Genomic DNA, 16,595 nt, shown 5'->3' on the forward strand with positions numbered 1-16,595 from the left:
AACAGTGCTGACAAAAAGACTCAGGCTGGGGGGATCCATGTGAAAGGCACCTCGCAGTTGCGATCAAACGTAAGTTGAATCGGAACAGATATTGGAGGGATCCATCACATCGTAGGCTAAGTAGATACGCAAGTTGTATCGCAAATGGTGAAGATACGAACTAACTTTACGAATCTTCTCGGTCGATCGGAAGGCCGATCGTAGCGAAGCTTTACCTCTTTCTCAAGAGGAAAATATAAAGAAATTTTCAAAATTTTCACAAAACCGAAATATATGTTAAACAAATATGGTTGATGAACACGTGTGCAAAATTTGAAGTCGATTTCATCAAAAATGGCTGCGCTAGAGCGTTTTAAATTTACACGTTGAAAACGCTCACTTTCACGTCATTTTTGTAATTGTTTTTTTCAATTTTGAAATTTAAAAAGTGTTTTGGGCAATTTTTCGCGTTAATTGCGAAAATCTAACCAAAACATGTATCGCACCATCAATGATCCGATACGCCATCAGAGGCCGCGCTGCGGACAGGTGGGCGCGGCGATACCTAGGCCGCGTGGGGGTTACACTGGTGTTCGGGAAGGGCTATGTCAGCGCGAGGCAGGCCGCGGGGGAGCCGGTTGCGGCGCCGGTCCGTATTTGTCGGCGCCTAACAGTGCAGCGGTGCGTTTATGGCGGAGGGAGGGGAAGCGGTGTAGTGTCGGCAAGGCCGCACACAGGAGAGGGCACACGGGCCTCCCCCCATTCGAGTTGGGGCTCCTAATCTTTAGACCGCCGAAGGTCATGTAAAATGAACTGAAATAATGATTGAAAAGACCGGGAGGGCCCATCTCGTTCCCCAGCAGGCCCATACGAGTCCATAAATGCCCAGTAGCGCAGCCAGGGGTATTGTGGTGAAATTTCAATGGCCCTCAAAAGACCTCAAAGGGCTCGCAGATGGGATCACCGGGTCCTCAGATGGTCTCGAAGGGCCCTCGGTTAGCGTCAAATGGCCCTCATCTGGTGTCAAAGGGCCCTCAGATAGCCAAATGAAGGGCCACAAGATGGCCTCAAAGGGCCCTCAGATGGGTTCAAAGGGCTCTCAGCCAACGTTAAACCTACCTCAGAAGACCTTAAAGGGCGTCAAAGGGCCCTAAACCTGCGTCAGAGGGCCCTGAGCTCGCGTCAAACGACCCTCCGAAGGCCTTAAAGAGTCCTTAGCTTGTGTCAGAGGGCCCCCAGCTGGTGTCAGTGAGCCCTCCTCAGCTGGCGCCAAAAGTCCATCTGAAGGCCTCAAACGGTCGTCAGCTGGAGTACAACGGTCCTCAGATGCCGTCACACGGCCCTCAAAAGCCTCAAGGAGCCCTTATAAGGTCTCAAAGGGCCCTCATTTGGCCTCAAAAGGCCCTCCGCTAGCGTTAACCGGACTTCAGAAGGCCTTAAAGGGCCCTTATCTGGTGTCAGAGGGCCCCCAGCTAGTGTCAGAGGGCCCTCAGTTGGCGCAAAATGGCCATCAGAAGGCCTCAAACGGTCCGTAACTGGAGTCCAACCGCAACGGTCCTCAGGTGACGTCAAGCGGCCCTCAAAAAGCCTCAAAGGCCGCTTAGAAGGCAGCAAAGGGCCCTCATATGACCCCAAAGGGTCCTCTGCTGGCGTCAAACGGACCTCAGAAGGTCTCAAAGGGCGTCAAAGGGCCCTGAGCTCGTGTCAAATATAAAAGCGCCCTTAGCTGGTGTCAGGAGGCCCCCAGTTAGTGTCAGCGTGCCCTCAGCTGGTGTCAGAGAGCCCTCAGTTGGCATCTATTGGCCATCAGAAGGCCCCAAACGGTCCTCAGATGGCGTCCTCAGCTGACGTTAAGAGGCCCTCAAAAAGGCCTCAAAGACCCCTCGGCTGCTGAAGAGGCCCTTAGCCTCAAAGGAAACTCAAGAGACGTTAAACGGCCCTAAAAAGGTTTGAAAGGGCCCTCTGCTGGTGGCAAAGGGCTCGCATATGACGTCAATAACAGCTTTGTCAAAAAACGGACCTGAGAGACCTTGCCGGTCCCTGGTTATAAGGGACTCCTGTCTCTTGCAGTAACCTGAGTGGCCCACGTTTACTGAGGGGCCCCTGGTTATTAAAGGAGTCCCTGGTTACTGGAAGGACCCCTGGTTATCAGAGGGTTCCCTGGTCACCTGGTGGGTCCCTGATCAATTGAAAGCTCCCGATCATCTGAGCGCCCCCTGATTGCCTTGGTCTTGGCGTTGGCGTACAGTTTAAAGTCGTCGGCACACTGCGGCCTCCTCTTTCTCAACAAGTCCCTCTATTTCTTCTGCAGCGAGGGCGATTTCGTCAAAATACTCCTCCATCGCGAAGCCTCGTGCGCAGACGCAGTCTTCAGGGCGCTCGCTGCGCCAACTCTTGACGCCAACTGACGGGCTCCAAATGGAACAGATGGACTCCGAAACGAACGTGGGAAAGCCGACACATGATCCCTCCAAATTTACAGAGGAGGAGATGTCCCTGACAGCCCATTTGCAATAGGGGTCACTTTTACACTATAGACGTATGGGGAATTCGACCTTATCGACATGGTACTACGAGGTCAGCTGATCTGCTTGGCATTTAAATCGTAGTAAAACTGGCATTTAAACGCTGCGAAACAACTTACGTACAACGTAGCTCCGATTTGCCTCTCTTTCTTTTTCATCCCTCCGATTTTCTTCCGATCAAGAGAAGTTTCGTACCGAGAGAAGTTTCGCAGCCACGTCCGATATAACTTACGATAGCACGGATCCCCCCAGCCGAAGTGTGTTGCCAGATCCATCGGTAGCCGCGATGTGAACCGGGGTATTAACCGTGGATGATGGTGCTTGCAATGGTGCATACAACAAATTTACATATACTGACGGATGGTGTGCCTCCTGCGGCCAGAGGCCGTATACCTACACATAGTCTGATAGTGCTGATCCGACGCAGCTCTAAAAAATGCGAGACAATTCGCCTTCGAGACACTCGCGCGTAACAATTATTCTATTCAGAGTAGATGCCATGATTTCAGAAATGGCCACCCCTTCAAAACATGTGGGCTCATTTGAAAGACAAACAACAATCTGCTCAACATCTGCTCTGAGGACCGACTTGGAGTGCCAGTTGAACTTTGAAGTGAACTTTGAAGTGCCTCGCTGTCGTGCCATTCTGTCTAGACTGCCGAGATGGGTCATTCCGGACAGCTGCCAGGTCGCGGGACTCGACATTCGCTGAAAAAAAACAGACGGATAAAATACGTTGATCCAGACGGTTGAGTTTTGCATTGGATATGCATCCCCATGTAGAGTTCATGGGAACGTTTATGTTACAAGCTGGCGTACCTGCAAATGGCGGTCATAATAAATGAGAAGAATCCCGGGTCTGAGGTGCCGCGAAGCGGATCTGTCGCATCTATAGCCCGTCCAGTGGCTATAAGTGTCCAACATGGCTGGGTCTGAGCGCTCGCCCGAGATCAAGCACAGGATATTGCAACCACATCATGACTTGGCGATTTCAAAGGATTTGTTCGCATCTAAAGAGATGGTCGTTATCTCCCGTATAGCATCGGGATGAAGCGTCGCCCTCCGCGCGGCATTCTGATTGACGCGGCATCCGCCGGGGCCTGGGCCCGGACGCTGCCGATCGTCTCGTGGGCGGTCACTCTGCTCACGAGGACACCGCCTGAATGAATACACCCACATCGCGACGGAGCACTTCATCGGCAGACGGCCCGAACGGTCAATGGCTCGCGGGACGGCGATTAGCGGCAGGCTAGGGGAACTGGGGTGTTTACTATTTGCGTCCGACGAACGGGGATCGTCGGCGATCATTGACAGCGGGGGCGTTGGAGGTCAGGCGGATTTGGTGAGCGGACTGAAACTGAGTAGTCTGGCTATGTGGATCGTGAAAATGTTGAGCGCTCATATCAGAATGTGCCACCTAAATCTCAGAATTGAACCGATATTCAGGCCACATCACCTGTGAAGTGTCAGTGTGCACAATACATGAATGGTTATAATAATGCACGAGTTCAAATAACATTTAGTAACCGAGCGTTTGTACTCCTTAGTAGCCAAAAACACCCTTCTTATCCTGCACGCCCGCCCCGCAGGCCGCACGCATTGGGCCCGTCTCGTCGCCATCACTGGACCGTCAGCTTGATATTTGCTTCACCAGCACTAGTCATTATTTGACCAGCATTGATGATACCTAATGAGATCCATTTGGAAGCGCAATCAGCAGACAGCAAGCTCCGCTTCAGCTTGTGGGTGGATAAACTAAGCCCTCCCCGAAAAGTGGCGAGATTAATTAAATTTCATCTTGTGGCAGCAGCATGACATGAGAAAAGTGCAAATCAACAATCAACTGATGGGTTCTAATACAGGGCCGGACGAAGGCTTCTCAGTACCTACATCCAGCGGCGCACGTCCCAACAAAACCAGCATCGGTCACATGTCACGTCCTACGCCCCCTCCAAGCTCGGCTGACCTCCCTCCCTCCCCCTCGTCGTCAGGTGCAGAAGCCGAGCCGGAGCAGCGGCAACGTGTCTCCGCAGTCTCACAACTCGACCACCATGTCGATGGCGAGCTCTGACCGGCGCAGCTCGGCGCCGAGCGGTCAGCAGCCGGCGGCGCTCGGTCGACACCGGCGCTTCGGGCGCAGCTGCCGCCGCCAGGAGCAGGAAACTCGCCTCTGCGCCATCTCGTGAGCAGACGGGGATCTTCAGCCGTCCGGCCGCCCCACAGTGTGGCCGAACACCAGTTTAGCGCGAATTTAATCCCAGCGCCGCTCGGATCCACTGAAAATGGTTCTCTGGTTCCAAAACTGACACTTACCCCTCGCCGGACTTATTGGTTTTCAAAATACGCGCCGGCCGAAGGGGGGGGGGGGGGTTGGTACGACCCCCGTCGCTGTTTCGCCCCTGATGGAGCTAGAGCCCCGCGGAAAAAAACGAGCGTGTGCGCCGTTACGAGACGCAGCGACTGGTATCCGATTTTAAGGTCTCAGGCCAACCTGTGACCTCTGAGGTCAGGTCAAGTGACCCAGGCGCGGATTCATTTTTTATTAATAACTTCGCGAAAAAATGCGGCAGAGCCGTAATTTTGGTATCATCATGTTCGCCTCACTCAGGCGCGTCGAATGGTATACTTTTTGTTCGGCTGACGTTAACTTAAGGTGTTGACCGTGGGTCAAGGTCAGGTCAGAGTCCTCCAGATCACGAAGTTGGTTGAAGGAGGTCATGTTGCATATCATTGGATTCGGAAATTCTTCCTGAGTCCATTGGTGGCTTTCTCGACTCGCTAGCTCAATTTAATCGGGAGTTATTGACGAAAAACTCTTATTACCCTAGTGACGTCATAAATGACGTCACGTAAGACCAACAATGCATAAGTGAAGCATCGGACCTTGCAAGGAGTGCATGAAATCACGATTTCGTGTGCTTGAGATAGTTTATTAGGCTGGAGCCTGTCCGGCCGCGCCGCCCCCTACCTTGGTCAGGTCACATAGGGCGGCCGACTAGACATGTTCAAAGCTGAGTTGACGGCAAATAGGCAAAAACTGGCAGCTGAAACTTGCTCGCTTATGTTCAGAAAGGTGCGGAGAGTTCAGCCATGCCCTATTCGTCATATCCATTTTTATCCATTTTGACATTTTTCAACTTCTTTATTAAATACTATCGTGAGAACGATACACATGCAGGGCTCTTGTTCTAACTCATTAAACTCAAAAACCATTCATTGAAAAGCTACCATGATAGCAGAAACAGCTTCATCATGAACTGCGCTATCCGGTGATATGCTATTTTCTCATATATCTTCTCGAAACTTCCGTAAAATTTACGTAGAAAACTGGACATATTTATCAGTACCATAGCCCGATTTTAGGAACCGGAGCGTGGGTCTACTTTCGGCAGGGATATAAGTCCTCAAATGGTAAAGTGGCTTAAAAATAAGGTTCTATCCGATAACTTCAGACAATTTCCTACCCACTGATAGGTATAAATAACAGTTTATCGAAAGTCGGGTTTTTGATTAAATTCGCGCTAATCTGGTATTCGGCAAGACCGTGCGCCCTATTGGAGAGCGAGAAATGTGTGTGTGTGTGTGTGGTGTATTATATATGATATATATGTCGCGAGGAAGTGTATCGGCGGGGTGTCCCGACCAGCTGTTTAATGGGTTTTTGGATGTGTTGTTACGCCATACTGATCTCACTAAAGGAGCTAGGGCAGGCCAGGTCATCACACGAGATTTTAGTGTTTATACTCGGACCTAACGAAGGTCTGTTAATGTTCACCTGTTGGAAGGCGATAGTGGGATAGGCAGGTCCCTCAGTTCCCTCTTTCTCATCCTCAGAAGCACCAATCCTTCTCCTCCACGCCTCAAACGCCTGATCCGGGCTGGACGGCCACCCTTCAACAGACGCGAGTACTCACGAGTAGCTCTATAGGAGCAGGGTCTCGTCGGGTGACCGTTTGCGGGGCTGGGTGGCCTGTCCACTGTGATGGGCTCAGCCCCCCGGTGGCGCACCAGGGTGACTGCCCAGACCTGTCTCCTCCACCCCGTCCTAACATCCTTCCTCACAAAGGTCTCAAAGACCGAAGCCCAGCAAGACTAACAGGGTAGGTGGCACTACCGGGGGACCGGGATTCACCAATGTGCGTTGTCTTCCTGTTTGCGGGACTCAAATGCGCATTTTTTAAAGCAAAAACTTGCAATTATTTTGAAAATGCCTTTTCTCAGGCATCCCAATTTGAGGAAACCGGTGTCAAGAAAAAAAAAACTTTTTTTTTTTGCAGGCCAAGTGCCATTTTTCAGTTTATATAAAAAAAAATATGGAGCACGACGACCAAAACCATACTTAGTCCATGCCCTCCCAAAAACTGTGAACATTGTGTAATGGTAAATGTGATGGTAACTGGTATTCGTTGATGTGGTTCAAATGTAACCCCACTGTCGCTATTCACACAATCCGACTGTTATCTGTTATTTATCATGCCCACCCTGCGGACAGGCGCGCCTCAGAGAAAGAGCGACAGTGTTTGAATGATGAGCCTATTTTATGACGTTAGAATCGCAATATGATAAATACACACGTGTCATAAATGAGATGTGTATTACAGCCTCTTCCGTGGCCCCAGCCCGGATCCGTCGGACAATTCAGCCGATTCGTTTCGACATTATATGAAAATTGATCACGCCCACCAGGCTTCCAGCTATCTGGAAAGTAACAATTTGGCTGACCAAGACGATTGAAAGTACAAAGGATAAAGTGCGAACAACATTGCGCGATTTCATCTTCACCCACTTGTTTTAAGCGTTCATACACTAAACACGAGACACGTTTGAGGCTTGAGCGCTACACATCACACATGTCGAGACTTGCCAATTCATTTACAAAATACTTGAGCATTTCCAAGAATTGAAAATCAAAACAAACCACTAGTTATGATGGTCTCACAGACGTACACGTCATTCAAACGCGGAAGTAATGAATGCCTTTGGTCTGAGGTAAGCTGCTGCTCATCTATAAATGCTCATTGTTCGCGAGGGTGACACGCAATTCACTTGGCAAGAAACCCAAGGCATAGTATGAAATAAATCTCACGATCAACAACTTAATGTAACACCACAAAGAAAGAAACAAGTTGACAGAATTGGCAGCAAAGAAGAACAACTGATTTGTCACATAAGAGCGCAACAGAGAGGTCAACACCTCGCATCCTGTTCGGCACGGAGATGCGAGTTGGATGCGAGTACTCTGCACACGTTAACCTACCAACGATGCAAACACAGAAGGAATACAACTTAACCGTCTACCGTATGTGGATGGACCGAGTCAGCTCCAATTTGCGCAGCATGCTCGTCGATACTCACACAGCCCCGCATTCGCATACGATTGGAAACCCACTTAGGAAAACTCGCTCTGGCTGCTGAATGGAAGGAGTCAAAACATTGCCGGCAAAAGGGATATCACCTAGAGAGAAACCCTCCCGCCCCTAACTAGCGGGGCACAGCCGTCACTAGCTGAGGTCCCGGTGCCAGCAGCCTCCCCAGCGGTCACAGCACTTGAATCTGTCGCCGGCGCGGGCATCGGTCGGTACATCAGCTGCAGCATCCAGTCGCGGCTGACCGCCTTCCGGAACAGAGAGCGACTCTGGCAGACAGACGACGAGCGGCACTGGTGTTCACAGCACGTCCGAGAACGCCTTGGCACGGCACGCGTGAGAACGCCTTGGCACGGCACGCCTGAGAACGCCTCGGCACGGCACTCAGCTCGGGGCGGGCCGTGCCTCGCACGGTGTCGAGTTTCGATGCCTATCTCCCAGGTGGGTTCAGTGCCGCTGGCAGCACACAGTCTCAGGTCGGAGAGCGGAGCTGGCGGACGGAGGGCGAACCGGGCAGTCCCGGCCACACCGCCACACGCCGCCAGTCGAGTATTGGTCGGCACACAGGTCCCAGAAATCATCACAGCCCGTTCAGTCAGGAACAACACGAGCCAGCGCCGCGGTCAGGCCCTCATGGCAGGCCGGCGCATCTCGATGTCGTTAAATACTACAGGCCCACAAGAGGCCCTTGGTACATGGTAAGCGGCCGGTGGGAACAGCCTGAAACTCATCATCGTCCAACACTGACTGTATCAGCCACCACACAGCGGTAGGCTGCGGAGACAACCACAGTCCGTCGCCCAGCCCTCCGCTTCGAGACGGTGACTCACCGCTCCTCACTGGAAGACCGCTGCGGAGTCAGCAGCAACGCCAGCATGTTGAGCGGGTCGACAATCGTCGTCAGGGAGGTGCCTGTAACAGAGACGCACTGGTGAGGTAAGGTAGAAAACTGCAGCATCGAATCAGCAAGTGAGACGGAGCACTGCATACTAAGTGGGTGTTCCGAAATCAAGTCTACTGTTTGCGGGTGGCTCGCAGTATACATATACCGGGTCATTTAGACAGAACTCCTAAAGTTAAAATAAAAATAAGAAGCCTGATGAAACATGGCTATCTAAAACAAAACACGTAACTCACCACTCACAATAAATCGTCCAGCCCCGGTATGTCTCACCTGTGAGTGCCGGTTCGTTGGTGAGCACTTTGACCGTCGAGTAGGGCGCCTCGGGCAGCGGCCGCGGATGGCGCAGCGCAGCGGCCAGCAGGCGCGCGGGCTGCCAGCGCGGCCCGCCGCCGGCCGGCTGCAGGTCGCGCCGGTCCGTCACCTCCGTCAGCGGCTCGGAGGTGAGCAGTCGGCACTGACCCGTCTCGCAGCTCCACGAGAACGTGAACGAGGCGCGGTACTGGTGCCGGTGGACCGAGCCCAGCGCGCGCCGAGAGCCCTTGGACGCGCCGCGCGTCTTGATGGCCGCCTGCACGAGCACCACGGCCACCACAGTCACCTCGCCAGAGTCCGGGCTGACCTCCACAATCTCCACGTCGTAGTCGTTACAGAACCAGTATTTCTTGCCGGCCTCGGCGCACAGCGTCTGCGAGATCTTGTGGCACAGCTGCTCCATGTCCAGGCTCAGCTGGCTGACGAGCAGGCTCGGCAGCGCCAGTTTGTCGGCGCGACTCGCGCTCACGGCCTGCATCTGAGCGTAGCCGGCGCCGTGCACCTCCAGCGGCAGCGCATAGTGGTAGCCCGTGCTGTGGCTCAGGTCGTCCTCCTCAATATCGGTGGCCACCGAGACCAGCTCGTCGTCCACCTCGACGAACCGGCGACTGACGTGGACGCAGCAGGCGGCCGGCGACGGCGGCGACGCGGGCACCACGGGCGGCCGCGCGGCCCGGTCCGGCGGCCGCGGACTGGCCGTCAGGATGGACGCCTCTGACTCGCAGTCGCTCTCGGCCGTGAAGAACAGCTCCGGCTCGGTGTTGCAGCTGATGGCGCGCAGTACGTCTCCGTCCGAGGACGGCCGACCCGCAGGCTTCTCCTCCTCCTCCAGCAGCCGGCGTTTGGAGTTGATCCCGCCAGCAGGGCTGAGCAGCGCCTCACTGACGGGTACCAGGCACGGACCCGCCGGCGAACCGGCCGCCGGCCGAACGGCGGCGAAAAACCGCGGCACGTTCTCCGAATTCTCATCCGAGAACTCGTACTTTTTGTCCGCCAGTCGTTTGCGCCTGAACAGGCTGAAGTTCTCCCTGTGCGCGTCGGATCCCTCCTCTGAGAACTCGTACTCGTCGGCGCTCATGTTTGCCTGTCGGGCGGCGGGCAGGCGGCGCGGCCAGGGCCGGCCGCGGCGCTCGGCCGGGCTGGCCGCGCGCTCGGCCGGCTCCGGTAGCCGCCAGGCCAGCTGTCGGCGCGGCTCCTCGGCGCGCGGCGAGCGCAGGCGCGGCTCGTCGGCGCGCGGCGAGCGCGGGTCGAAGCGCCAGGGTAAGCCGCCGCGCGGCGCCGTCGGTAGCGGCTCTTCACTGACGTCCACCTCGAGACTGGCCAGCGAGAGCTGGTCGCTGCCGGCGCAGCTGGCGTCATCGGCCAGCTCGGCGGCCACTGGCGGCGGCGGCGGCGACTCGGCGGCGGCGGGCGCAGACAGGCCGGCCGTCACCACGTGCAGGAAGCTGCCCGTGTTGATGACGACGGCTCCGCGCCGGCGCAGACACAGCCGCGGCTCAAACTCGGGGAATGGCGGCACCAGCTCGAAGCTGGTGTGCACGGTGGCCCCGTGACGCAAACAGCTGAATCGCACACACGAGTCCCAGCTCTCGGCCAGGTCTGGGGAGTGGGTGGGAGCGGGTAGGGTCAGCTGGTGCAAACGACTTCACAGCGTGGATATCAATACACATAATGGATACGTATATGCTTCGCTATATTGACAATATCCTGATCATACAACTTCAGCAAGGCATTGTCTCTTTATCTTAAATAAATGGAAATAAAATAAGGAAATAAATGGATCTTAAATAAGGAAATAAATGGATCCTAAATAAGGAAAAGAAAGCAGTGATACTTTGAATAATATCTAATAAAGAGCTCAACTACGCCAGCTATTTAATACGCTTACGAATGTGGCTGTTTGAACAACACAAGGCCCTCAGGAATCTCCCCGTCAGCACGTACCGTCTTCGCCGTAGGACTCTGCCACCCGGACACAGTCGAGGCAGCGGTCCAGAGAGGGTACCGCCGTGATGGTCAGGTAGCCGCGCGAGCCCTGAGCGCCGTCCTCACACCGCTCACTGCTGCAGAGCGAGACACACAGTCGGTCAGAAGGAGCACGCAGGGCACACGCGGTCCATCTGTTAGTCTTTCAGCTCAGGCTCCACATAAAGACAGTCAGATGGACCACGCAAGGCACACGCGGTCCAGCAGTCAGTCATTCAGCTCAGGCTCCACACACGGACAGTCAGACAACACCACGGCATAGAGAATACGCACCGCCTATCAGTCAGTCATTCCGTACAGGTTCTGCACACGAGCCGTTAGACATTCAGTCATGATTCCTGCTTTTATCTGATGTGTATCAATGCTCATAGCTTTGGCGTGAAAGTAATCCTTATCTGGAAGGGTGGCAATGCTGGAAGAATGGTCCGTGTCATGATATTCGTTATTCAAACGCCATCCCATACATTACCGTTAGTGAGTATTCGTCACCGAGCTTAACTTCCATCGAAATCAGCTCCTATCAAATGTTGGCATCAGTCGTCGCGGAGTCAGAGGCAATTACGTCTTTTGAAGACGAATTCCCTCTGCAAACGCCTACTGGCAGCTAGTGCCAAAGAACCCAAAATTAGCCGGACATCAACATATTCTTGTCTGCTAATGAATTTCCCACAGATTATAGAACCTCCAGTCTACTCTAGACGTTTCAGTACAAGTAGGTGGCTGTCTGTAGGAATCTCGACTGGGCGAGCCGCGCCGCCGGCCGGCTCACCTGCAGCCGTAGACGACGACGCGGTGGTGCTCCTCCGGCCAGTAGCAGACGGCCAGGAACAGTCGGCTCTCCACCGTCTGCTCGCCAAACAGCGTCACCTCGGCGGCCTTGCGCAGCTTCTGGTGCGGCACAAACACCCACCAGTGCAGCCGGTAGCTGCCGGGCACAAACACCGAGTCATGACACAAACACCTACCAGTGCAGCCGGTAACTGCCGGGCACAGACACCGAGTCACCAGAGCAGCCGGTAGCTGCCGGGCACAGACACCGAGTCACGGCACAAACACCCACCAGTGCAGCCGGTAACTGTCGGGCACAAACACCGAGTCACAGCACAAACACCCACAAGTGCAGCCGGTAACTGTCGGGCACAAACACCGAGTCACGGCACAAACACACACCAGTACAGCCAGTGTCTGCCGGGCACAAACACCGAGTCACGGCACAAACACCCACCAGTGCAGCCGGTAGCTGCCGGGCACAAACACCGAGTCACGGCACAAACACCCACCAGTGCAGCCGGTAACTGCCGGGCACAAACATCGAGTCACGGCACAAACACCTACCAGTGCAGCCGGTAACTGCCGGGCACAAACACCGAGTCACGGCACAAACACCTACCAGTGCAGCCGGTAGCTGCCGGGCACAAACACCGAGTCACGGCACAAACACCCACCAGTGCAGCCGGTAGCTGCCGGGCACAAACACCGTCATACACCGTTTCACGGGAAAAACAACTTCTAACACGGCCACAACGTGTACAATGTTCAAAAGCCCCACCACACGCTATCCCACAGACACACAAACAGAGCACCATCAAACACTGCTGCATCGAACAAATGTATACCGCCACCTGCACAGGACACCCGCTGAAGAGCCATAACTAAATGCCAAAGTACGTGAGATACAAATGCAAATACAGTCACACAGTCATGGGTGACATCGCAATCAGTCGGAAACTTGCTCCGATGTTAGTTAGGTTCTTTTCAATTTTCATCCTCCACTTTGGCAATCAAGTTCATATAAGAAGAATCCACAATTGGTGCAGGCAGCGCAACACAGCATTTTTTACTGTTGGCACAGCGGCAAAATAAGGCATCCTACCCAGGATTAGAGTCTAGGTAATCTACCCGTGCATCCTGCACCAATTTCGGCAGCCTTTTTACATCTTACGCTCTCCTTAATTCAATAAACCTTTCTTTAAGGCAAGCAGTCTACGGCAGTCTAAGAAATCCTTATAGCCGACAACAAAAGGTTATTAAAAAGTTGCTGTTAGGAAAACTTCAATACTATTTTGATGAAGCCAGCTTTAATACTTCGATTCTTTATTACGGAGCGAGCGAAGCGAGCGTAGTCTTTCCTTAGATTAACGGAAATTTCTGAGCATGAGCGGCCGGCCGGCCGGCCGGCCGGCCGTGGTCACGCTTTTGCGAGGCTTATATCTCAGCAACCACTTGACCGATTTACACGCGGTAATTTTTGTAGGGTAGCTTCATTCCTTCTACCAAGTATTGGACTATTCCTGATGCATGTGGGTGACCCCTTATGCACGTGCCACGTGCAAAACGAAGAGGTGTCCGTTTTGTAATTGTTGCAATATCTCGGTAACTACTTGGCCGATTGCGCTGAAAGTTGGCATGTAGGTAGGCACCCACTAGGCACTGCATATCCATGTGCCATAGTTGGGGTGCTGCTGCACGTGCGCACGTGCAGGGGTCGATTCCAGATCTCGAGAACGGCTGGACCGATGGCGCTTAAATTTGGCACATGGTTAGGGACCGGTTAGTAGGGTGCCGTGCAAAAGTCAGTTGGGACCCATTTTGCACGTGCGCACGTGCAGGGTGCCGCTTCCAGATCTCGAGAACGGCTGGGCCGATTGTGCCCAAATTTGGCACATCGCTAGAGACCAGTTAGTAGGGTGCCGTGCACAAGTCAGTTGGAGGTACCCCTCGCAATTTCGCACGTGCAAGGCCCACCCTCTCGCTCGCTCCGTTAGTCGCCCCAAAAGGCGTTATACTGGTCCTTTAATCCTTTAATTCCTTATTCTTCTTATCCTTTAATTCCTTACAGTCATTCGGGACAGCACAAAGTTCATATGTGTAGGAAGCTCACCGAAATTGCATATATATGCTTGAAGTCTCGTCGAACTCCGTGCTCTGCGTATACGAGATCACGAATTGGCCACATTTGGAGAAACCTAGGAATATGTGGCTGAAACATACAAGCAAAAACATAGTAAATTGAGTGGCACCACATATTTGTATTGGTATATCGTTTTGGGTCCTATATGCCCTTAGCGGTCCGCGCTCCCTTAAGATCCAATTAACAAATAAAGTAGCACCGTGGCTTAGCTAAAATATCAGCTGAAAATGAAATGTTGATGTTAAAAAACATGTAATTACTAATTGACGCCTTGGGTGTAGCAAGTGCTTTAGCAACTGACTGAAAGTAAGAATTAGGTAATCAAGACACTTCATTTGGTGTGTAAGCTGCTCTTCAAAACTGTTGGTAAACACTGCAAAGTATTTCACAACTTACATTTAAAATGCGTATCTCCTTTTCAATCATGATCTACGTGCTGATAAATGTATGCCTGATGCAGATCTAGTATAGGTATATCTTACTTGTTCAAAACAGATGGTGATGGAACAATATCTTTTAAGCAGAAAGCAAGTCTGCCAGGAAACTTGTTGAACAATGAAGCTGGAACTTTTGTTTTCTTAGGAAAGCTCCCTGAAAGCTGAAGTGAGAGGAATTCGAGTTAGTCATAATGATAACTGATACAGCAATTGAAGGAAATTATTTGCGTAACTATTAACCCTCGCCCGTATTGACCATTTTACAGCATTAACGTAAAGGAAAGGTTTGGCCCCTGATCGAGCTAGATATTCGTGGAAAAAACGAGCGTTACCATGGAGAGAGGAAGCCATTGATACCCAATTTTAAGGTCCTATGTCATTGATTGACTTCCAAGTCAGGTCAATGACCCAAAAGTCGGGAAGTCGGGACCTGCTAGAACTTTATAAAGTCAGGCTGTTGTGATTTTTCTGGGCCGGTGTTGATAACGAATTTCAAGTTATTTTTGATTAAAGATAATGTCCTCATGAATTTAGGCTAGGTCGGATTAGGTTGTCAGGTCAGTTAGTAGGCGCCCTGCCGGCTATCCTGCCGGTATCCTGCCGGTACGTGTAAACCACCACTCGGCACCGACAGTTTCGTAACATGCTACGTCGGCACCAAAACTACATCCTTCGTAAATGCTCAAATGCGTGCTTAATTCGAAATCAACTAAAAAACTATCCAAGATACATGTAAAACTCTCCAAAAAATGGGCAAAGGTCACCTAAGGTCAGAAGCCTTGACCTGACATTCACGTGACCTAGCACCCACCAAAATGCATGGGACAAACATCATCTCACATGTTTAAGCGATTATAACCATAAAAAGACTGGAAACGCGCGGATAATGTGAAGTAAAATATGTACGTCAAATCGCGATTCCGGCCAAACATGAGCTCCGTTCGGCGACCGAGCGACCGAACACCGTCATGGTTTCGAGAAACAGGTCACAGGTCAAAGGTCACTCAGGTAAGGGTCATGCAATTTTCAGGGTAGGTGTAAAATTGATCGACTCGAGGGCACTGAAAGTTTCGTCCCGATCTGCAGCTTTTTGCGTGATTTATTCGTGAAAAAACGGCCCGTTTCCTTCGACCCTCCCCCTCTATAAATAAGTGCGAGGGGCAAATCAAGAAATTGGATAAGCCCATAATGAGAAATTCAATTATGATAGCAGCAATGAGTATATACACATTACACAGTCTTCTCTGGTACATCCTCATAGTAAGATTAAAGAAGTACTTGCTCATATGCACTAAACAAGACAAAACACCTAGGTAAGTGCTGGGTTCCTACCTGGCGGTGCATCAGCTTGCAGGGAAGAGAAGTCTCATTAAGTTTCTTCATCTTGCAGCATCAGAAGTGCACATCAAACAAAAAAAACTAGAACTTCACTGGATTCCTTCAGTCGAGGTAGGTAGGAATGCTGGTTATATCAGCCAACACAAACCTGTAAACATATTACATATCCATTATGTCATATTAGCTGAAGCCTCAGGATTCTGTTTCAAGCATCACACAATTGCACTGGTTCATGGTCAGATTGATAATTGATGTACATATCATGCTATTCATAGCCACATACAGTATATAATATGCAGTATATACTATGCAGCATGCATTCTGTCTGTCTGGTGATATCACATATCCAAGAGAACAACCAAAATGTCAGATATGCTTAGTTTCTTTTTAATGAAGGTTGGTTAATTAAAAGCCATACTGCAGAACAAACTGTATCTGTCTACTCAATTGGCACTTAAAGGAAATAGTTCACTTTCCTGAAATTAGTATTTTGCTATGGATTTATGATTTGTTATGCTCAAAATGATCAGAAAATAAAATAAAACCTTTTTGTAAAAACAATTATTTTCTATATTTTAATATAGGACGAACTATATTCTATGTAAAATAATGTTCGACGCGGAAGCTTATTACGCGTTGACCAATCATATTGCGTAGTTCAAACCTACGCATGCTGCATTGGCTGTAAGCAGCATGCTGATTGGCTGACGATGACGTGGCTGCATTCCTGTACAAGGCACACATTCCTCTGCAAGGCACTCTTTTCGGAACGAGAAATGGAATATCTTCGTCTAGGGTGATCGTTGAGCCGTAAAAGCTCCTGATTTGTGCTTGTCT

The 16,595-nt window shown here is 51.6% G+C and overlaps 2 protein-coding genes across 2 annotated transcripts in view; one reads left to right on the forward strand and one right to left on the reverse strand.

Annotated features, from left to right (window-relative positions):
• LOC122389694 (cGMP-specific 3',5'-cyclic phosphodiesterase-like) overlaps nucleotides 1-4,709 on the forward strand; it is a 67,194-nt gene extending 62,485 nt beyond the window's left edge. The window contains exon 20 of the mRNA XM_043381967.1: nucleotides 4,496-4,709. Within this exon, the coding sequence (XP_043237902.1) occupies nucleotides 4,496-4,690 (195 nt within the window). The 3' untranslated portion in view covers nucleotides 4,691-4,709. The remainder of the gene's footprint in view (nucleotides 1-4,495) is intronic.
• A 2,372-nt stretch (nucleotides 4,710-7,081) lies between these two features.
• On the reverse strand, nucleotides 7,082-15,952 carry LOC122389696. Its single transcript, XM_043381968.1, has 7 exons — nucleotides 15,753-15,952; nucleotides 14,466-14,581; nucleotides 13,954-14,052; nucleotides 11,842-11,997; nucleotides 11,031-11,149; nucleotides 9,045-10,685; nucleotides 7,082-8,782 (listed from the first exon to the last, which is right to left on the reverse strand). Exons 1-7 carry the CDS (start codon nucleotides 15,801-15,803, stop codon nucleotides 8,697-8,699), a joined length of 2,268 nt encoding a protein of 755 aa, XP_043237903.1. The 5' UTR covers nucleotides 15,804-15,952; the 3' UTR covers nucleotides 7,082-8,696.
• Nucleotides 15,953-16,595: the final 643 nt, after the last annotated feature.

This window comes from Amphibalanus amphitrite, unplaced genomic scaffold, assembly GCF_019059575.1.
Source record: "Amphibalanus amphitrite isolate SeventyFive unplaced genomic scaffold, NRLGWU_Aamphi_draft 000368F_arrow, whole genome shotgun sequence".
Taxonomy (NCBI): Eukaryota; Metazoa; Arthropoda; class Thecostraca; order Balanomorpha; family Balanidae; genus Amphibalanus; species Amphibalanus amphitrite.

What these genes read in the sequence shown, in the direction of transcription:
- LOC122389696 (XM_043381968.1), bottom strand. Translation starts at nt 15,803, where the DNA reads ATGAAGAAACTTAATGAGACTTCTCTTCCCTGCAAGCTGATGCACCGC. An exon ending in TCACCATCTGTTTTGAACAA is followed by an intron (nt 14,053 to 14,465) that starts GTAAGATATACC and finishes TGTATGTTTCAG; the next exon opens with CCACATATTCCTAGGTTTCT. An exon ending in CAACGAACCGGCACTCACAG is followed by an intron (nt 8,783 to 9,044) that starts GTGAGACATACC and finishes TCTCTGTTACAG; the next exon opens with GCACCTCCCTGACGACGATT.